The sequence below is a fragment of the Symphodus melops genome (genome assembly GCF_947650265.1).
Source record: "Symphodus melops genome assembly, chromosome: 6".
In the NCBI taxonomy this organism is placed as follows: domain Eukaryota; kingdom Metazoa; phylum Chordata; class Actinopteri; order Labriformes; family Labridae; genus Symphodus; species Symphodus melops.
Genome location: NC_136696.1, coordinates 17,332,729 through 17,351,459, shown reverse-complemented (window position 1 = coordinate 17,351,459; position 18,731 = coordinate 17,332,729). Strand labels below are relative to the sequence as shown.

General features: G+C 41.2%; 2 protein-coding genes across 2 annotated transcripts in view; one reads left to right on the top strand and one right to left on the bottom strand.

Annotated features, from left to right (window-relative positions):
- Nucleotides 1-81: 81 nt before the first annotated feature.
- isl2a (ISL LIM homeobox 2a) lies at nucleotides 82-4,370 on the top strand. Its single transcript, XM_079345149.1, has 6 exons — nucleotides 82-229; nucleotides 636-825; nucleotides 1,118-1,374; nucleotides 1,931-2,220; nucleotides 3,085-3,252; nucleotides 3,774-4,370. Exons 1-6 carry the CDS (start codon nucleotides 172-174, stop codon nucleotides 3,888-3,890), a joined length of 1,080 nt encoding a protein of 359 aa, XP_079201275.1. The 5' UTR covers nucleotides 82-171; the 3' UTR covers nucleotides 3,891-4,370.
- A 1,709-nt stretch (nucleotides 4,371-6,079) lies between these two features.
- The window catches only part of scaper (S-phase cyclin A-associated protein in the ER), a 54,161-nt gene continuing 41,509 nt past the window's right edge, over nucleotides 6,080-18,731 (bottom strand). Inside the window, exons 26-31 of the mRNA XM_079346662.1 lie at nucleotides 18,107-18,262; nucleotides 15,545-15,779; nucleotides 13,961-14,110; nucleotides 7,908-8,099; nucleotides 7,076-7,118; nucleotides 6,080-6,848 (exon numbers count right to left, since the gene is read on the bottom strand). Of these exons, the coding sequence (XP_079202788.1) occupies nucleotides 6,751-6,848; nucleotides 7,076-7,118; nucleotides 7,908-8,099; nucleotides 13,961-14,110; nucleotides 15,545-15,779; nucleotides 18,107-18,262 (874 nt within the window). The 3' untranslated portion in view covers nucleotides 6,080-6,750. The remainder of the gene's footprint in view (nucleotides 6,849-7,075; nucleotides 7,119-7,907; nucleotides 8,100-13,960; nucleotides 14,111-15,544; nucleotides 15,780-18,106; nucleotides 18,263-18,731) is intronic.

The window sequence follows — 18,731 nt, the reverse complement described above, 5'->3', positions numbered from 1 at the left end:
TCTCAATGGACCTACAGAGGTCCCGGTTTGCAGACGTCACTGGTCGAGAGGATCTTTGTTTTCTCTCCACCTCTCGGTGAAAGGAAGTTTATCACCCAGCCTGGGACGGGACAGTCTCCTCTGCCGCTCCTCTCCTCCGTCTGTCAGTTTGTACTGCGCTCATTCTCCTGTATGGTGGATATACTGCTCAACACGTCTTTCTTGGATGATATGGGGGATCATTCCAAAAGTAAGTTATTCCTACATCCAATCTTTAACTCTGGTGGTTTATTGTTAGTTTGTAATCTCAGTTTTATGTTCTGCACGGCATAGTATGGATTTGATGATTTGTTACAGATACATTGCGATTAATTTCGAAAACTGCTATAAGATATCTGTAGAGACGAAAACTTTCTGTAATATTTTTTGTAAATCCTCATTTCAAATTGACCCCCGCTCTATAGGTATTGTGATATGTTTAGCTCCCGTGGCCTTATAATAGCTCACCAATAAATATAGAGAGATCACGTTTGTTGTGATCAAACATTTTCTCTCCTTAAGGTGAAGGGGTGAAAGGGCTTTAACAGGGATGTCATGGGGATTAAAAGAGCGCACGCACTGATGCATTAATACATTCCCCCCTAACACGTACACAGAGAAGTCGGGAATCGCGATGTGTGTGGGCTGTGGAAGTCAGATACACGACCAGTACATCCTAAGAGTGTCCCCGGACCTGGAGTGGCATGCAGCCTGCCTCAAGTGTGCAGAGTGCAGCCAGTACCTAGACGAGACCTGCACGTGCTTCGTCCGGGACGGGAAAACTTATTGTAAAAGAGATTATGCAAGGTTAGAGTTCTTTTTTAATAATTTTCCATTTGAGAGACCATGTTTAGTGAATGTGGATTGAACGTGGTGGATGTAAAAGTGGCAATTTAGAAGATGTTAAATAGGCACATGTTCCCACTCTTAATGTATTAGGATAAATTCAGTTTCAATTATATTCCATTTAATCTTTTCCATTGTGACAATTTTTTCAGATCACTGCTTTTATAGTGTTCATTCTGATTGCAACGAGACACACACTTATTTCATTTGACTTTAAGAAGTATGAGACCAATATACCGTCTCCATCCTTCAGGCTTTTTGGCATCAAATGTGCAAAGTGTAACATGGGCTTCTGCAGCAGCGACCTGGTGATGAGAGCTCGGGACAGTGTGTATCACATGGAGTGTTTTCGGTGCTCGGTTTGCAGTCGACACCTCCTGCCGGGAGACGAGTTCTCCCTGCATGACGACGAACTGCTGTGTCGGGCGGATCACGGCTTGTTGGAGCGGGCCTCTGCAGGGAGCCCGCTGAGCCCGGGGAACATCCACAGCAGACCGCTGCACATCTCTGGTAGGCTGACATTTATTTTCTTCTTTTATTTGCATAAAAAATGTTTAAAAACTTGAAAATAAAATACTGCATGAGAAAATACTGCAAAATAGCATGTTTGCAATATTATGTTTTATTCTTCTTAATATTTAATTATAGGCTATAGCTCGTTATTAGTGAAACTCCTTTTTTGCGATGTTATTGTTTCAGGCAAAAAAAGAGGTAAACGTCAGCTGAGCAACATACCTTGATATTTGTGTGCATGGGACAACCTTAAAATTAATTTCTAATAAAATTGGAGTCCCATGCATCAAATTGTACAGCTCTACTGTATAACGGGCCTATACATGAAAAGTTCGTCTTGAAAGTTTTAAACTAAATGTGTTTCAAGTCACAGCTCAATGCTGTCAATACAGGCTATAGTATTTTCCATAAAGCCTATTTTCCGCCAATTCTTATAGGTGTAGATCCAATGGAAACATGTTTAATTCCTGATTTTAATAAGCACAGCAATCTGTAAATGTGGGCTATTTAGAAATGATGTTGTTCGTCACTAATTAATTTGACTTCTCCTCAGACCCGGTTTCGGTCCGACATCCTCCTCATCACCGGAACCATGTGCACAAGCAGTCCGAGAAGACGACCCGGATCCGGACGGTGCTGAACGAAAAGCAGCTCCACACCTTGCGGACATGTTATAACGCTAACCCCAGGCCTGACGCTCTGATGAAGGAGCAGCTTGTGGAGATGACCGGCCTGAGTCCCCGGGTGATCCGCGTCTGGTTCCAGAACAAGCGCTGCAAAGACAAGAAAAGGTCCATTCTGATGAAGCAGCTGCAGCAGCAGCAACAACACAGCGACAAGACTGTGAGTGACCTGCTGTACTTTCACAACAGAACTCAGAGAAGAATCCCATTTTACTCGTGTATGTTTCCTTAGAAGACTTTCTAGAAGGTTTATGTCATGGCTTTTAGGCCTTTTTTTAAGAGAAAAAACTTTATTAAATTATTTAAACTTTAGTTTAGTTGGTTAAACTTTGTTAGACAGAGAACCAATTTGTAAAATGTTGCCACAGATTTGTTTAAATTAATTTAGAAATTAGGAATTGAATCAGCAATTCTGTCTACTTGAGAGAAAAAATAAAATAGCCTAAGGGAACGCTATAATGAAATATTTTTTTAATCTAAATATTTGGGAAAAATTGATTTAAAACATGTAGCTATTTAAACTTGTATTATCTTAAGCTTTTAGACAACTCAATTTATTGTTTATCTTTATTAGCATTTGTATCTTATCTTCTCCCAGTTTTCATAAATTTATGATAAATTGTAAATTGATATAGACTATGCCTATAATTAGATTATATGTCAAATGTGAAAATAATGCACGATTGGCAGAATAGCAGTGTATGCAATAAATACGATTTGGGCTTTTTTTTTTTTTTACAGGTTTATAAAATTACTGTGGATTTCTATGGATAACTAAATTGTCTATAACAGATGACCATCCATTTTCATATAACCATATTGTTCGTCCTCACATATAGTAGGCTATAGGTAATTTTAGCGGTGCTTCCATTAAATGACAACGATGTCTCGTTTTTTTATTCATAGGCTGAATGGGTCAAAACTGCATGTTTTAGAAGTGACTCTCTCACTCATGACTAGACAGCATCATTATGGTTTGTAAGGCCTACCTGGATGAAATGAGCGTTTTTCTCTCCTCCTGTAGAATTTCCAGGGACTGACGGGCACAGCTCTGGTGGCAGGGAGTCCCATCCGGCATGACAACACAGTGCAGGGGAATCCTGTGGAGGTGCAAACCTACGAGCCTCCGTGGAAAAGTCTCAGCGACTTCGCCCTGCAGAGTGACCTGGACCAGCCCGCGTTCCAGCAGCTGGTAGAAAAACCTTATTTTCTAAAGAAATGATAGGCAATAAAAAGGAAATACTGTGCTCCCTTTAACATTGTAAAAAAAAAAGGAAAAGTGAAGAGGAAGGCACATTGAGCTATTTATACATAAAATAAATATTTTCAAATTAAAATAGACATCTTGCAGTCTAATCGAGATTAGTTTATTTACAAAAAAAAACAGAACTAAATTTTCTCTTGTAGCCTAAAAACATGTTAAAATCCGATACAGGTCTAGACCTTCTGACTATAGTCGAAAGAGCCTGTGTCTTCTGCCAAGCTGTTTCTCAACCTTTTGCAAGCCCCACATGCTGTCAGTGTCTCCTGAGAATTGAATCATTGATGAAGTGAGCATATTGTTTTGTTTTAATAACAAATAAAAAGGCTTTATACATGTGTCCTGCAGTTATTTTAGCTTGAATGCTCTTGGAAATTAAAGCAAGGTCACAGTATAGCATATTCAAAAGTCAACATGTCATAACTGGAGTTTTCCTCTGTTTGTTTCGACAGGTGTCTTTCTCTGAATCGGGCTCTCTGGGAAACTCTTCAGGCAGTGATGTGACCTCTCTGTCGTCACAGTTACCGGACACACCGAACAGTATGGTCCCGAGTCCCGTGGACACGTGAGGAGAGGCCTCGGGGTCAACTGGAGCTGCATTCAATGAAGACATCAGATCAAGAAAGTCAAGGAGCAGCATATGGGAGTAGGCCCATGCTTGTGGATACATTCAGGTTCCGAAAGGGAAATTGGAAATTTGACTTTTGCCTTTACATCCAGGCTTTTTAGTTCATTGACTTGTTCAAGGACACAGCGGTTGATGACCACAGGACTGTGGGCTACACATCACAATCCTAATGCCTGAACTGGACCTAACTGGGTGAATACGGGATATAAACACAAGAGCCTGTTTTGGACGTTCATCTTCTTGTATATTTGATCAAATAGGCTGTGTACACGTGCATGATTTGTAAGGTTCAGTATTGACTCTTGTAAATGAATGAAAGAAATGAGACGAGCCTTGTTCACGTTTACTCCAGAAATAAGTTATTAATATTTATTATGAGGACAGACATATCCGATCTTCAATAAAACATATTTCTAAATGATTATTGCATGCACAATCCATTTTGTTACGCAAACCTTGCAGTCAACTTTTTATAGCTTTGACTAAGCGGTGAAATCAATTATTTTTAATCCAGAGACGCGCTTTACAATTAGGCTAAATATGAGCCAGATCAGTAGGCCTAAAAGGGCTACACGATAAACTTCGTTCGAAAGACGATAATGGGATTATTATTTATTATTATTATTTTTAAGTTTAATTTCAGGTGCCCCCCCTCTCCTAAAGAGAGCTGAAAGATTAGGTGCATACATCCCCGAGGTAGTAACCAAACGCTGTATATTTAGACCTGATCAGTTTCTGAGCCACAAGATTTATTGATCATTCGGCACTATGTCATTAGTCAGTGAATGAGACATAAAAGGCTGAATTTTGTTGGATTTCTCTCTATATATATTGGCCTCCAAAAACGCATCTTTTCCATGAATAGGTAAATTTAGCACTTTTCCCTCCAAAGATGTCAAATAGGTCTCTTTTAACCCAAAGTCACAGCACCATAGCAACCCGAGGCCTATGCTTACAAGTCTAGACAGAGGAGGCTTCTTATCTGCATCTGGCATCACCTGCAAAGGATACACTGAATGGACCCAAAACAAACCGATCAGCACACAGGGGACTCCAAGCCCGCGGACTCATCCTGTCGTGTCTTCAGTTTATTTTCATTCCAGTAGGATTCCTGATCGACAAATAGCCGCCGGACAAGAGAGCACGCAGGTCAAATCGGGAGTGACACACTACACCTCAACAATTTGTTAGGGAGGATCGGCACTATCAGTGAAGGAAACGCAGGCTCAATGAAAGTCAAAATCCTGTTAAGTCCTAAAGCCGTGATGATAGGCAACTGATACTCCAAACCAGGAGAGAGCAGGAGAAACACATTTTAGAAAAATATTGTCAATCAGAAAAAACAAAAACAAAGCCTAAACAGACGAGCTTTGATTTGAACCTTGAACAGAGGAGCTCCATCACACAAAGTGAAAACGAGCAAGATGGATGTGTGTAAAAGCATTTGGAGCAATTAAAAAGGGCACTTAGGTTGATTTTAGATTTCTTCCCCACAATTGCTTTCTATATACATGCATGTATACATTACATGTGCAGACTTATAGGAAAGCATTCAAATATTGTGAACCTCTTTCAAAATCAAGTATATTATTTCACTGTAGTTTGACCATTGATCAACTTCTACGTATCAGTGCAGGACAGTCATACAGGTGGCTTCTTTGAGGTATATAGATACACACTTGTGTCTAAATATTAATATAAACACATTTGCAAAGATTAAAAGGCTAAGTGTGTGTGTGTTTGTCATGGATTGAGTATGGGTTGTGCATTTATATTCTTATATCTCTAAAAGATTCAAACAATGACTTTTATTTTATTATCTTAAAAAAACATTCGTATATCATATGTAAACCAACATTTTCTCGGTAACTAATCTGGTCTTCGTATTTATCTTATTTTTCCAAGTTTGTGAGGATGTAACTGACAGAAACAAGGATTATTAGAAGACCAAAGATTAAAAGAGTGGATTTGAACTTTAACCCCTTAACACATGAACACCTGTAAATGACTTGAACGAGAAACAAGGCTTTCAAGCAAAAATTTATCTGATAGGATAAACGTTGGGGTCTGCATACAACTCTGCTTTGTGTTGGACACTGACACGTGTTATTAATAATGTGTGACTCCAAATTTCTGAGCTTCCAAATCAAATAATTTATTATTTTATTTCACAACAAGTAAATAAGGCGATAAATTATATTAATTTGTAAATACCGTCCAACAGAGAAAAATATACAAAGGAGTGAACTTGGAAAAAAAAAAAGACAGCTGTTAACTTGTCGTTGCATCAAGGCAGGTCATGAAACTTAAAACTGGCTCTTTACTTAACTAGTGACAACATTCTAGTTTCATATTCAACAGGAAGAAACACAATAAATTAATATAAACGGTATTTATGAAATGCTTGGCAACGTATAAATAACAGTATAAGTAAATGTTACAGGTTTAGAACATCACTGTTTCGAGTCAGGATCAGTTTGTTTCGACAACAGGAATAAGAAAAGGAACAAATGGCTTATTTAGAAATAAAATGGAATTGTTGTGCGTCTTCTAACTGTAACGAACAAACAAGACATTTTGTGCAAATTTCTCAAAAACAACATTCGGATCGCTATGAAATCAAAACAAACATAGGACAAGGCTTCTCACCATCTTAACAGTTGAAGTTATTTGAAGATTGACTTATAGTGTGCTGACTTACAGTAAGGAACAAAAAATGCAAATACCCCAAAACTCCTCAACTCAGTCTCTTGTGGTGTTTGTTTTGTCCTCGTGAAGTTTGAGGACAGTGTGCAACTTCATCACTCCTCTTGTTTCTTCAGAAAAAACTGCAGCGCTGACTCCCACTGGTCTCTTGGAAAGCGGTTGGACAACTCGCAGAAATCCAGCGGCTGGGAGACTTTGCACAGAAAGAAACAACATTATAATGAGCTTTTCGGGGCATGTCGACAAACCTTTTTAAAAGTGCATATGAAATATTTGTGGAATCAGTAGCTGCGTCAAAACCAAGTTGTTTTTACACGAGGCAGCATTTTACAAACCATTAAAACACCTTTATAGGCTTAAACCTAGATCATTAGTCGAATATTGTGTCATGCCTTGAAACCTTTATGTCGAATTACTTACCCGTTTGCTTTATTTTGTTGTCTTTCTCATTTGCAGCACAGTCCTGAAGAACGAACACAGGGCATTAGTGTCTGCTGTAACACTATACTGCACATACTTGTAGTTCTTTGTGAACTAAATCTAGTGAATCTATTTTTAATTAACTTTTACACCAGAAAAAATAACAAACAACATTTTAAGGCAATCTAAAGCTGCTTCTACATCTGACTGTGTTGAACTACTCAAACTGATTGTTTCAGTAACAAGCAATTGGTAAACATCCTGAATGACATCGTGTCATCCTGAGGAATGTTCATGAGGTTAATTCAACAGTGCAGGTGGCGGAGCAGGACACCATGCATTATTGCTTTGTTTGAAAGAAATGACAATGGCTCGTCTTCCTTTGAATGGAAGTTAATCTGTGTCTAAACAGAGGTGGTTGCAGGGCGGTGAGGGGCGGCTTGTCAGAGGAAGATGAAGGAGACAAGCTGTTTACTGGGAGTTGAACCAGTGGCAGGTAAATCCACTGTGAAGGAAGCCATTTATCTTTGTAAAAGCCTGCCTGTTACAGATTCACCGGGGGCCGAGTGAGCAACTATTAATCAGAAGCTGCAAAGAGTTCCCCCCCCTTCAGATGTGAAAGACTTTTCATTTAGAGGCATGAAACTGTTTAAACCTAATTCAGAACATTTTGATTTTATGAAAATTCATCTTTTCTCTCTCACTTTTTTTTTTTAACGACTTTTGCTCATTTTTAATCACCTTATTAATTTATTTCAAGTATTCATCTCTTTTTTTGTGCTTCACTGAATAATCAGTTACGATATGAACTGTGTAAATACACTGAATGTACCTGTATGAATGTAGCCAGCAGTATGCAGCTCATCTCCTGCTGCAGGATGACCTTGTTTTGGGGGTTGTTGTAGCACGCCGAGATGAGGGAGGGGAAGAGAACTCTGATGAGGCGCGGGTGGCTAAAGTACTGGAAGGGCAGCTGACACAGTTTCTGCAGCACGCTCGGCTGGCGGCCAGACTGCACTATCACCTGGAACACACAGGGAGCACAGAGTCAGTCAGTCAGTCAGTCAGTCAGTCAGGCGGCCAGTCAGTGGCAAAGCTGGCTGTAAATCACCGCCCTGCGCCCCACCCACATGTAAATCTGCCACTAAAACAACACACAAACAGCCATTAGGAGGAGACCTGCGGGACACAGCCTCCCACCGCGCAATTATGGGCTGTAAAACACAATGATGGGATGTTTTCTCCTTTGTAGCAACAGCTACAGCAGAGCTGTTGAATCATAAGAGCAAAAGGAGACCTGATGTTATTATAAGTGGTTAAAAAAACCTCACTTTGACAATTTCTGTTCAGCCTATTAAGCAACAGTGAACACAGAGGCAGTGCTTAAAAGTTTGTTGACACCCTGAGTGAACCTCAGGTTGAGAGGGTATTTATAGTGCAACAGGGGGACTTAGGGGTGGGGTAAACCTTCTCTAACAGTGTGGCCAACCCCACTTTAAGAAATGAGCAATAACATTAATGGTGTTTTCACTCTGTCGACATCCTGCTCTCCATCACAGCCCGTCAATCACGCACTGTAACATCCGGGCCACCGGTATTACAACCAAATCAATCTCAGCCTCATTTGATTAGAAAGGGGGTTTGGGGAAAAGGAAGGGGTCCCAGCCTTATGCCCTGGTCATCTCCCCTGAGCCTCAGAAGACCATCAGCTCCAGTCTGAAAGCCAGCAGGTCACCATGAGCATGCTAAATCCTGGTGGAGAAAAAAAAGAAAAGGAAACTGCCTCACTGCTTTACAGGAACAAACTACAGGACTAGTGGCGCTAGGCCAATAGAAACCAGAAGGGCAAAGGGAGGTCTCTGAGCCTCAATGACATAAATTAAGAAGATTTACAAGATTTTAAAAATACAGTCTCTAATAGTCAACCATTTGCTATCCCTTTGATAATGCACTCCAAGTTTGAGCTGCGGGATAAACAAAGTGATAATTCATCGGTTTTATCAGTTCAAGGTGAAGCTCCTCAGAGCTGCCCTCTACAGCGGCGTTCAAAGGGACACAAAACAGTGCCATTTCCTATCGTGACTTGTTTAAAGTAACCATATGGACGGGTCAGACTACATGAACTTCAATGCATTACAAATACTTAAACATGTGAAGAGCACTGAATTTATCATGCTCAAATGTAAAGTGTTAATTTTTGGAAGATAAAAGGGCACTTTGTTTCTCCTCCACTCAGCCTTACCGAGTCTTGAATTCAAGAAGACACTTGAAAGCATTAACGCAGCTGAAGACCAAACTGTGAATATGTGTGTCTGAAGTGAAAGAACAAAATTCCCCTAGTTTCAGACTCAATGTTATATCGATATATAACACAGGAATGTTGGACCTGGACAAATCCATCCCCTGGAGAAAAGGAAAAAAGGGCAAGTTCTGGTTGTTTTCAAAAGTAGGGCTGCTTACTTTCAGTGCGTGTAGTTTTTTAGCCTTTGCATGCTACTTTCCACTCATTCCTTCATCATTACATTTATCTTGTCTGTTGCAACACAAACCAAAGAACCTAGCAATCGGGGGTACAGATTTATGCTTCTGAACAAGAACGCCAAAAACATGACTCAACAAAAGCTTAAATATTTATTCATTTTGGAGTTTTAATTGAAATATGTAAGGTTATAAGGTATCATAATTTAAAACCACTGCTATGTTAAATGTTTGAGCTAAGCCTCCCAGAAGATCCAACCCACAAATCACCCGGCGAGCTCATAATCCTCCACGATGCACAGTTTCATCTTTTAGCTGCCTAAACAAATTGTGCACCTCCAAGTGCCGGCTACAGAAAGACATAAAACAAAGCCCGGTGGCAGCAAGAGTCTGAAGGTAACAAAAGGTCTCGTGCCAACTTTCCACGCCTTCACAAAGGAAAACACAGCAGAACCCAGAATGCTTTCCAACAAGAGATTATTTCAGCCAGCACAGCCCAAGTGTCTTCAGCTCAAAGCCTGACATCATAAAACTAACAACAAGCATCTGAACCCATGCATCTGGCCCTGCGTAGGATACAGACCTTGTAAAAAAAAAAAAAAAAAAAAAAAGCAACTTCAAGTGTCTAGGCGTCTCTGTTCTTCCTTAAGTCCAGAGACCTATCAGTGCCAAGTTTTATGACGCTTCCATTACATAACTTCCTCAGCGTCCCCAATGACAACAAAGAGTGTGTAAAGTTAATGCTCCGAAACGCAAACAAATTCCTGGGAAAAGCCGGCGTTGAAGCTGGAAATCAAAGACGAGACAGATTTGAGAAACGGAGAGGAAAATAAAGCCTACATCTGGGATGCTATAATTAGCCTCAATAATGCATGAGGCAACAACAGGACTGCAAAGAAAGACAGAAAAAAGAAAGAAAAAGAAAAGTCTCTTTCTCTAATCTAATCAGTCATATTTGAAGTCACACAATAAGCCCGGTGACTATTTTGCATGTGTAAAATAAATCTCCATTCATTCATAGTAGCGTCTAGACAGTCTGATCACCTTAGGGTACCAGTGTCAGGGCAGGGCCGTATATCTGACACTTGAATCTGCAATATAAACCAGATCCATCAGAGTGGAACTGTCTTACTGATAAGACCTGCAGCCCAGCAGACAAAGCAAAGTTGGCCCAATAGCTGTTTAGTGCGTCTTTACAACATTCACAATAGCTAATTGAGGCGTGCACAGGAGGCTGCGTAAATCGCCGTTGACAATCACATCCTAGCAACACAGACATTGACAAAAGGCACACCAACTCCACTTTTAAGGCAGTTGTCGGCAGTTTCAAAATCCTATAAAAAAACCTGCTGTTTACATAATAAAGCCTCATAACTCTCCATCTATCTCTATGAGTTGAAGCCGTCATTCCCGCGCAGATCCTGCTGCTGATAATTCTGCTGTGAAACCGACCTGACGATAGTGTTACAGACAAATGGAAACTCCTCACTGAAAGGTTTGTGGGGATAAAAATGTCCTCAGCTTCACTTAAAGTCAGTTGGACCTGCGTTCACCCTTGAAGCGGAGTGTAAATCATCTACTGAACTCACAATACGGCCTCTTCTGCCAGCCAGAGGAGGAGGAGGAGGAGGAGGAGGAGAGTGTGTCTGCCTGTGTCTCTCTGCCTCTGTTTACTCTGCTGGGTGATACACAGTATGCATTCCCCCTGTGCTGGCTCCCTGCGGTCTGCACGAGCTGCACTTACCCTGCAGGCAGTGACGGCCTGGTTGTCTTGGCGGTAATGGACTGCTGAAGGGAGCGTTTCGACATCAGGTTGACAGGAATTACAGGCCTAAAGCTTGGTGTGGGCTTGTGGGGCAGAGGAAATACCCCAGGAAGAGAATGGGAAGAAGAAGTATGACCTCGAAAGATAAGGCTGAGCTCGGGGTGTTCATGTGTTACACAGACGCCGCACAGCTCATGAGATGCTAACAGGTATAAAGCAATGTGAGCACAGTGGAGTTTGATGGTCTCAAGAGCCTGTGCAGATAAAACAATCCTGTTACCTTTCTTAAACTTCCATAAACAACCTGAAATCACAGCTGCTTAAGTGTGTGCGTGTGTCATCAGAACACCAGCTTGTGTGTGTGTGTGTGCAGCTCAGCCCGCTCACGTGTGTGGCCGTTCTCCAGGTAGTCAGGGGGAAAAAACAGAAACGTCTTCTTGACATTTCCACACTCGCGCGCACTGCTCGTGTGTGTTTGCGTCTGTTTTTTTCAAGCGAGCAGGAATCAGGTGGGTTAACATGTCAACAGATTACAATTACCGTCTCATCAGCCTAAAGATTCAACAGATCATCACTGTGAATGATTCAGAAATGAATCACTGGTGTTTAAAGGCTGGGAGATTACCGGTGCATAACTCTTCAGGGAGAGAGAGAGAGAGAGAGAGAGGGAGGAAGAAAAGCGACATGTCAGTTACAAGTTAGGTGTCATTTTGTCCTTTTTTTTTTTTTTTCGGTCACAAAAGACTGTACAGACACAAAGCAATGAAACATATGGCTCAGCAGCCCCCTTGAGCAGAGACGCACTTGAAAAAAACATAAAGCCTACATATGTCACTCTCCCAATAGCTTTTGTCTGACAAGGTGAATTATTCATGCACCCCAGAGCAGAGGGAATTCATCACTACGTAGAGTACTGCTTCAAAGATCTGCTTTTTATGAGCAGCCTTATTTCTTGAGCATAGAAATATATATATATAGATATACATATATAAAAATATATATATATAAACAAAAGCTGGTGTGCCGACAGTGAATCAGCAGTCCTTCTGCGACCACATATGCCCCGGGTCAGGCTGCTTTTGTGTCCTGCCAATGCTTACATTAGTTTGAGAAAAGCTCAAGCTGCTCTAAATATTCTCCTTAACGCCACACATCTCGCTGCAGCACTCAGTGGATGCATTCCACGAATCAGAACACTTGCAAAAATCCACCCTGTGTCGATGTTGTGCGGGATCTTATTTCCCAATAATCTACACTTTAAAGTTTTTTTAAAACTACATCTGAACTCAAAGGCAATGTCAGAGGAATTTTTGGGCGGTTGCTCTTTACCGAATGTATTTAACTGGCAGCACGCAGGCTCTGAGGGAAAGAAACTGTTTGTTTTTTTTCTCCTCGTAAATACAGTCAAGCATGGTTGCTCTGGTTATATCGTTGCGAGCATACAAAGAGGAATCATTTCTCACCCACTTAATATAATCATCAGCTGTAATTCAACTATTCAATATAATATGCAAATGAGATCGACGATGACAGACAAATGCTAATTCTCTACATCAAAATAATGAAATTGGTTGGAGATGGAAGCAAAGGAATCCACTGAAGGAAGACCCTTTAATTAAAAGTTTGAAACAAAATGGTACATTAACATCAGTTATCAGCTTATAAATCCTTCTGACTGGAACGGGGCAGGCATAAATGACCTCTCACAGGTTTCAGATTGAAGCTGTGGCTCCTGTCTGTGTGGGTCAGGCTTAACATAATCGAAGACCAGCCAACTGTAGCGTTGCTAATCAGGGTCCCGGTAGACGGGCCACGCGTGACAGCCAATTACACAGCAGCCAGGTCTGCTCCATCACATCCTGAACACTTTCATAGAACGCCATTAAGTATTTGTAGCAGGCGTCCGGCACGCTGCTCTGCTTTACCAGGACGGAACAAAGAGAGCAGCTCGGAGGGAAACAAGACATCACACAGGCTGAAAGCAGGAAGGTGCCAATAGCATGAATCTTTTAACAGGTGCTTTTTGTTACAATTACAAAACTACACCCTTTTTCTGCCTAATAATACATGAAGAGAACAATGGTGGTGTGACGTTACCGTGCTCAGCAGCTTTTCCACAGCTGAAGCATTTCATGTAACTGAAAGTTGATCACGATTGATTTATGTATTGTCTTCAAATAGGAAGAAGATAAATGGATACCCATCTAACAGAAAATAAAAAGGCTACCGCTTTCAATATGTATTTTAATGTAGTGTTATACATTTCTATGATTAAAAAGACTAATGATTAAGAATAGAAAGAATTCTACAATTTTCATAAGAATCTTTTTTTTTTTTAGGAATGATGGTAAACTCACTGGCTGTGTTTAAGTCAAACATCAGCTTTAATATTCATGAATTCGAAACAGTATCTTTCATCATTTTTAAACGTTAGAAACAATAGCCATTCCATTTCAGAGTTTTTACTCATTTGGTGATACTACATTGATATTTGAAATACAAGAATTGTATAATAAGAACTTTTTATTTAAAAGTTAAGCTGCCAAATTATTTTAACCAGAAATAAATTCTAATGAATATCTTATCTTATTTCGCATGTGAACAGACTTGTGTGCAGTCAGTGCAGATTCCAGCGGGTTTACCTGGTTGTCCGGATGGTTAACAGTGAAATAGCCCACACAGATGATGACCTCGTGCAGCAGCTCCTCAGAGGAATGCTGGGTACAGTACCAGAGCAGAGAGCTGACGATGTGTCGGAAAGCTAGAGACAGGCCTTCAGCTCCGAGAACACACTGGAAGGTCACAGACAAAACACACGAGGAGGCTTTACAGTAAATGAAGCATAAATTGTCTTTGATAGTGATTACAAAGAGCTTAATTCAATAACACAAAGTCATTAAAGATTACATGTTTTGCTGCAGGGAGGATATACTGTGGAAGAGTATAAGCAACTCAAGCAGGGTCCCACAATAAAACACCCAAATCCCACTTAGACATTAGATGCTCGGAGCAGCTCGCAGACAGTGTTTGTTAAACATGTCAGTGTGACCGAGCACCAAAAGATCATCACTACTCCACGGGGAAGTTTGGGTGTGTTAGGTCTGAAACATGCATAGCACAATATCTGAGAAGCACGAAGCTGTTTGTAGGACTCGCTAGTTTTACATGCTGTTTGTTTTTAAACTCGCTGATCAATGTTAGCAGTCGTCAAATAGAACTAAAGAGATCATTTTTTATTGATGGATGAATTAAGATTCTGAATAATCAACTTGCTGTTTGGGAAGGCAAACAGGAAAAAGAACACAGCGGTCATGGATTACAAACATAAACTCGTGCTCCATTTATTTTCAAGACTCTCCGATTATTATTTATTGTTTTTTTTTTTTTACATGATTTTCAATGAAACCTTTGATATTCAAAGCATTAGTGAGTTAGCCTGAATTGTGATCATCACATATCAGCCTGTGCTATGAGGTAATGTGAAACACAAGGTGATTACAACCCTGAAAAAAAAAAAAAAAAAAACATTATTTAAAATGTTCATAAAAGCCTGGGCAGTGAAACACTTTGATTTCCAGCTGTTCTGAGTTGCCTGAATGTGGCGGGTCAGTGAGAGGAAGCAGCTTCAAAGTGATTACCACAAGACATTAAAATAATTAACGGCTCGCTGGCTCTCGTGCCTTTCAGCCTCTGTGGTGACTTTGCTCGGTTAAGCTGTTGCCCCCTCTTCGTCGTCGCTGGGTAATGTACAGCCCCGCGCACAGTGCTATTGGCATGCGCTCCATCCTAACTGCTGACCCATCGGGCTCTCGTCAACCCCAACAACTGACCTCGGGTCAAAGGGCGCCTGTGCTCATGTCCAGAGGTCAGCTTTGTCCTGAGGAGAGTTACTCCTCTTCTAATGGCTCGAAAGAAAGGAATCCACATCAGCCTGATCATTAATACAGGTTTAATAAATCCACCTAGGATCATCAGCATTTATTTAGGTTAGCCTGTTGTTCCTTTTTACAGGACAACTCATCCATATTTGCTGAATAGTAAAAATGTATACTGTACAATGAAGCCTCATACAGACAACATGCTCAACAAAGTTAGAGAATGACACAAAAAAGAAAAAAATACATCAAACCTTTGTCACTAACTGGCAAAGTTAGGGATGTTCGGGAGATCTTTTTGAATAAGCGCAGAATGAAAAACTGAATTTATTTGAGCTTTCATATAAATACCTGGAAGGCGGAGAGGTCAAGGAGAGCAAAATTGTTGAGGAAGCGGATGCCTTGCAAAGCCACCTGGATGACCCCGGGGCCGTAGGGCTCCTGACTCTGGGAAGCAGACTCTGGTGCAAAGCTGTGCAGCAGGATACAATACAGAGTGTGCACAACTCCCACCAGGTCTGTGGACTGCAGCAGGGCCGTAAGTCCAGTCGGGTCCTGGCGTTTATTGTCGAATATACTGGGAGCACTGGAGAGGAGGAAAGGGAGCATGTGGTAAATCAAACCAAATGGAGGATATTTGAGCTTTCTTTCTGCGTTGAGCTGCTATATACGAGAACAATACTTTTTTATTCAGATTTGGATAAAAAACACTTTAAGTTTCCGAAAGAGGGATGACGGGGTTAATAATCATTAATGGAACATTCCAACATCATTTTGACAAGCATTAACTTCCCTTTGTTTGACTTTTCAACTGAACGTGCACAGCTCAATGCGGCCACTTTAGTTGCAAAACTTCCAAGATTCAGGATCTGTTCTTCCTTAACACAGTAATGTCAGGACTTGAAGCTCATGGCAGCGACCCCAAGCTGGCAGGTCTTACTGAACCACTTGACAAGGTGCTGACTGTTCTGGCACATTCAATAAAAGGTTTGCATGAGAGGATTCAAATTCATATGTTTACAAGGCCCCGACAACATGCCACCCTGTTGGTGCCTTCGCTTTCAAAAAATAATTATCCTTGGCTTTGCTGTTGGATGTGATGTGAAAGGATGACGATACAAATGTCTTTATCTCAGATTATTTAAATGGTAAAAATGTCTCTTTTTGCTATGGTGCAGATTTTTGTAGCGCATCCAATGATACGGCTAACTCCTACATCCTTAGTATTATCTGATCTTTGTCAGCGTAGGCAGGGTGAATTAGACCAAATACATAACATTACTGCATTATTTAACAACAACATCCTGTAGTGCTATCTACATGGAAGTAACAAATACAATAAGCTTACCAATTCTTTTCAGATGCACAGCAGAAGGCTCACTTGAAAACCTTTGGCTAGTGTAGACATAATTTAAGACTGCAGCAGCAGCAGCAGCAGCAGCAGCAGCCATGATTTGCAGCAATGTAGAATGGAGGCTGCGTGACCTCTGGATAGATCTTACCGTGCATGCTGATACTTGATGTTAGCCAACAGGCTCTGTGTGAAATATGCTGCCAGGCAAGAACATAGCCTCTAATGCCACTTTAATCCCCTGACACAGCAACTGGCATGGCCACATTTTCCTACAAGCTCACAGAACATTTATTTATAAACGATACATCGAGAATATTAGTTAAAGGTCCCGTATTCTGTTTTTTTCTGTTTTTATTTGCTCTTTAGTGTTTTCCAGGTCTCTTGTGCATGTTTAGTCACATCTATGTGCAAAAATTCAAAGTCCGCGGAAACACAGCTTCTCCTACCTCCTCGTGTAATCAGTAGCAATAGCCACATAATCCGAGCTCTGTCCTGAACCCCCCTCGTTGAAAATGGTTTTGTGACATCACAAACCATGTCACTGATTCAAGCCCACTGGCTCGTTGTAGTTTTCCCCAGAGCGACTGTAGGATTCCCAATACAGTAAAAGGGGCGGGACATATCCAAATAAACGAAGCTGAACAACTGACCAATTACAACAGAGCAGATCGGCCGACCAATCAGATCAGGCTTGCCACATGTGGGGAACCCCTTCTTTTCTTTTTTTTTTCCTTTCTCTCTCTTTTGGGAGATTCTGAGTGTTAGAAATACAGGCAGATGTGATCCCCAAAAAGGTGTAATATGGGAAAAAAAGAGCTGCACATCTCATGTTATGTGCAAAGTGTGGTGATTTTATTCAGTGACAAACAAGGCCCCTTCTGAAACTGCTGCTAGTGTTCTGTTTTGACACGGATGGTCATTGTTACCGCAGCACCTCGCAGCTGACTGGGTACAGTAGCACGCCTGGCAACAAGTAAAATGCGATTGCAAGATTTTGGAGAAATATACTTCCAGGTAGTGTTTTTTTTTTTTTCTGGAAGAAAAGTTAAATGGCAAGATGGACACCTTGATCAAGCAGTTCAAAGGCACAACATCAAAGCATTTCTGGCCCTAAAGCCATGGTCAGCATTTCTTTTCCTCTTAAGTGAGGAATTGTGTCCCTTGGTGTGACTGTGTGCTTAGCCTCTGTCAGCGGCGCCACTGAACCTCTCTGTGCGGAGGTCACTGTAGCACACGTGGGTGGGCTCCCCTGCGCTGCAGGCTAAGGTTTATGGTGAGTGACAGAGCGCTGGGTCAAGTAGATGCCTATCTCTATCTGCAGTAACGACAGCTTAGCCTGCTGGCTGGCTGGAGGAAACTACCTGCTGGCTGGCTGGCTGGAGAAGAACTATAGTCTGATTGGTCAGCTTCTTTTTTTTTTTTTTTTTCCATTTTGCCATCCATTTATATTTTTGTTTATTTTTTGTTAAATGACACGTGTGTGTGTCACAAAGGATAACGAGATCACAGACATGTTTATGGTTTGTGGGAAAAAAAAAAAAAAAAAAAAACATTCTCACCGTCCGGTTACAACAAAACACAGCTTGCACATGCTGTGCATCAGAGCGGAGGCTTGCTGGAGGAACGCAGACATCTTCGGATGCTCATCTACGGGGCCTTGGACCGACAAGAAGCAGCCGTACAGCTTGTGGATCAAACCCATGTTTACTACATAGCTGGAGGAAACACAAAGAGAGAAAAGAAATGATGTGGTTAATAGCATTTTTCCTAAAATGTACTTCCTTAAAAAAAAAAAAAAAAGCTCGTCTCAGACAGGCAGACAAAGACCTTTACTGTGCAAACTTCCACAGCGGAAAGCGGACACCTCACCTCAGCCTTCCACCCCCTGCTATTACTGTGATATCTCCAATTTGTCTTTGCCAATGACAGGTCTCATGATCATGTTCCCTGTACTCTTTCAGCCACAAATCACTGCTAATAGTGTCATTAGAGGCCTGCTGTGGCCCCTGTGCCAGCTCGGCTCTGGTCCCCTGACCTGAGGCTATGTTCCAAAAACCTTGCTATACCTGGACCCTTAAACTCATCTCAGGCACCGACAGCTTACAAAAAAAAAAAATCTATAGAGCTCCACAGCTGCCAATCAAGGCTTTGAAGAAGCTGGTGTGGTCACTCTGAAGCAGTGGT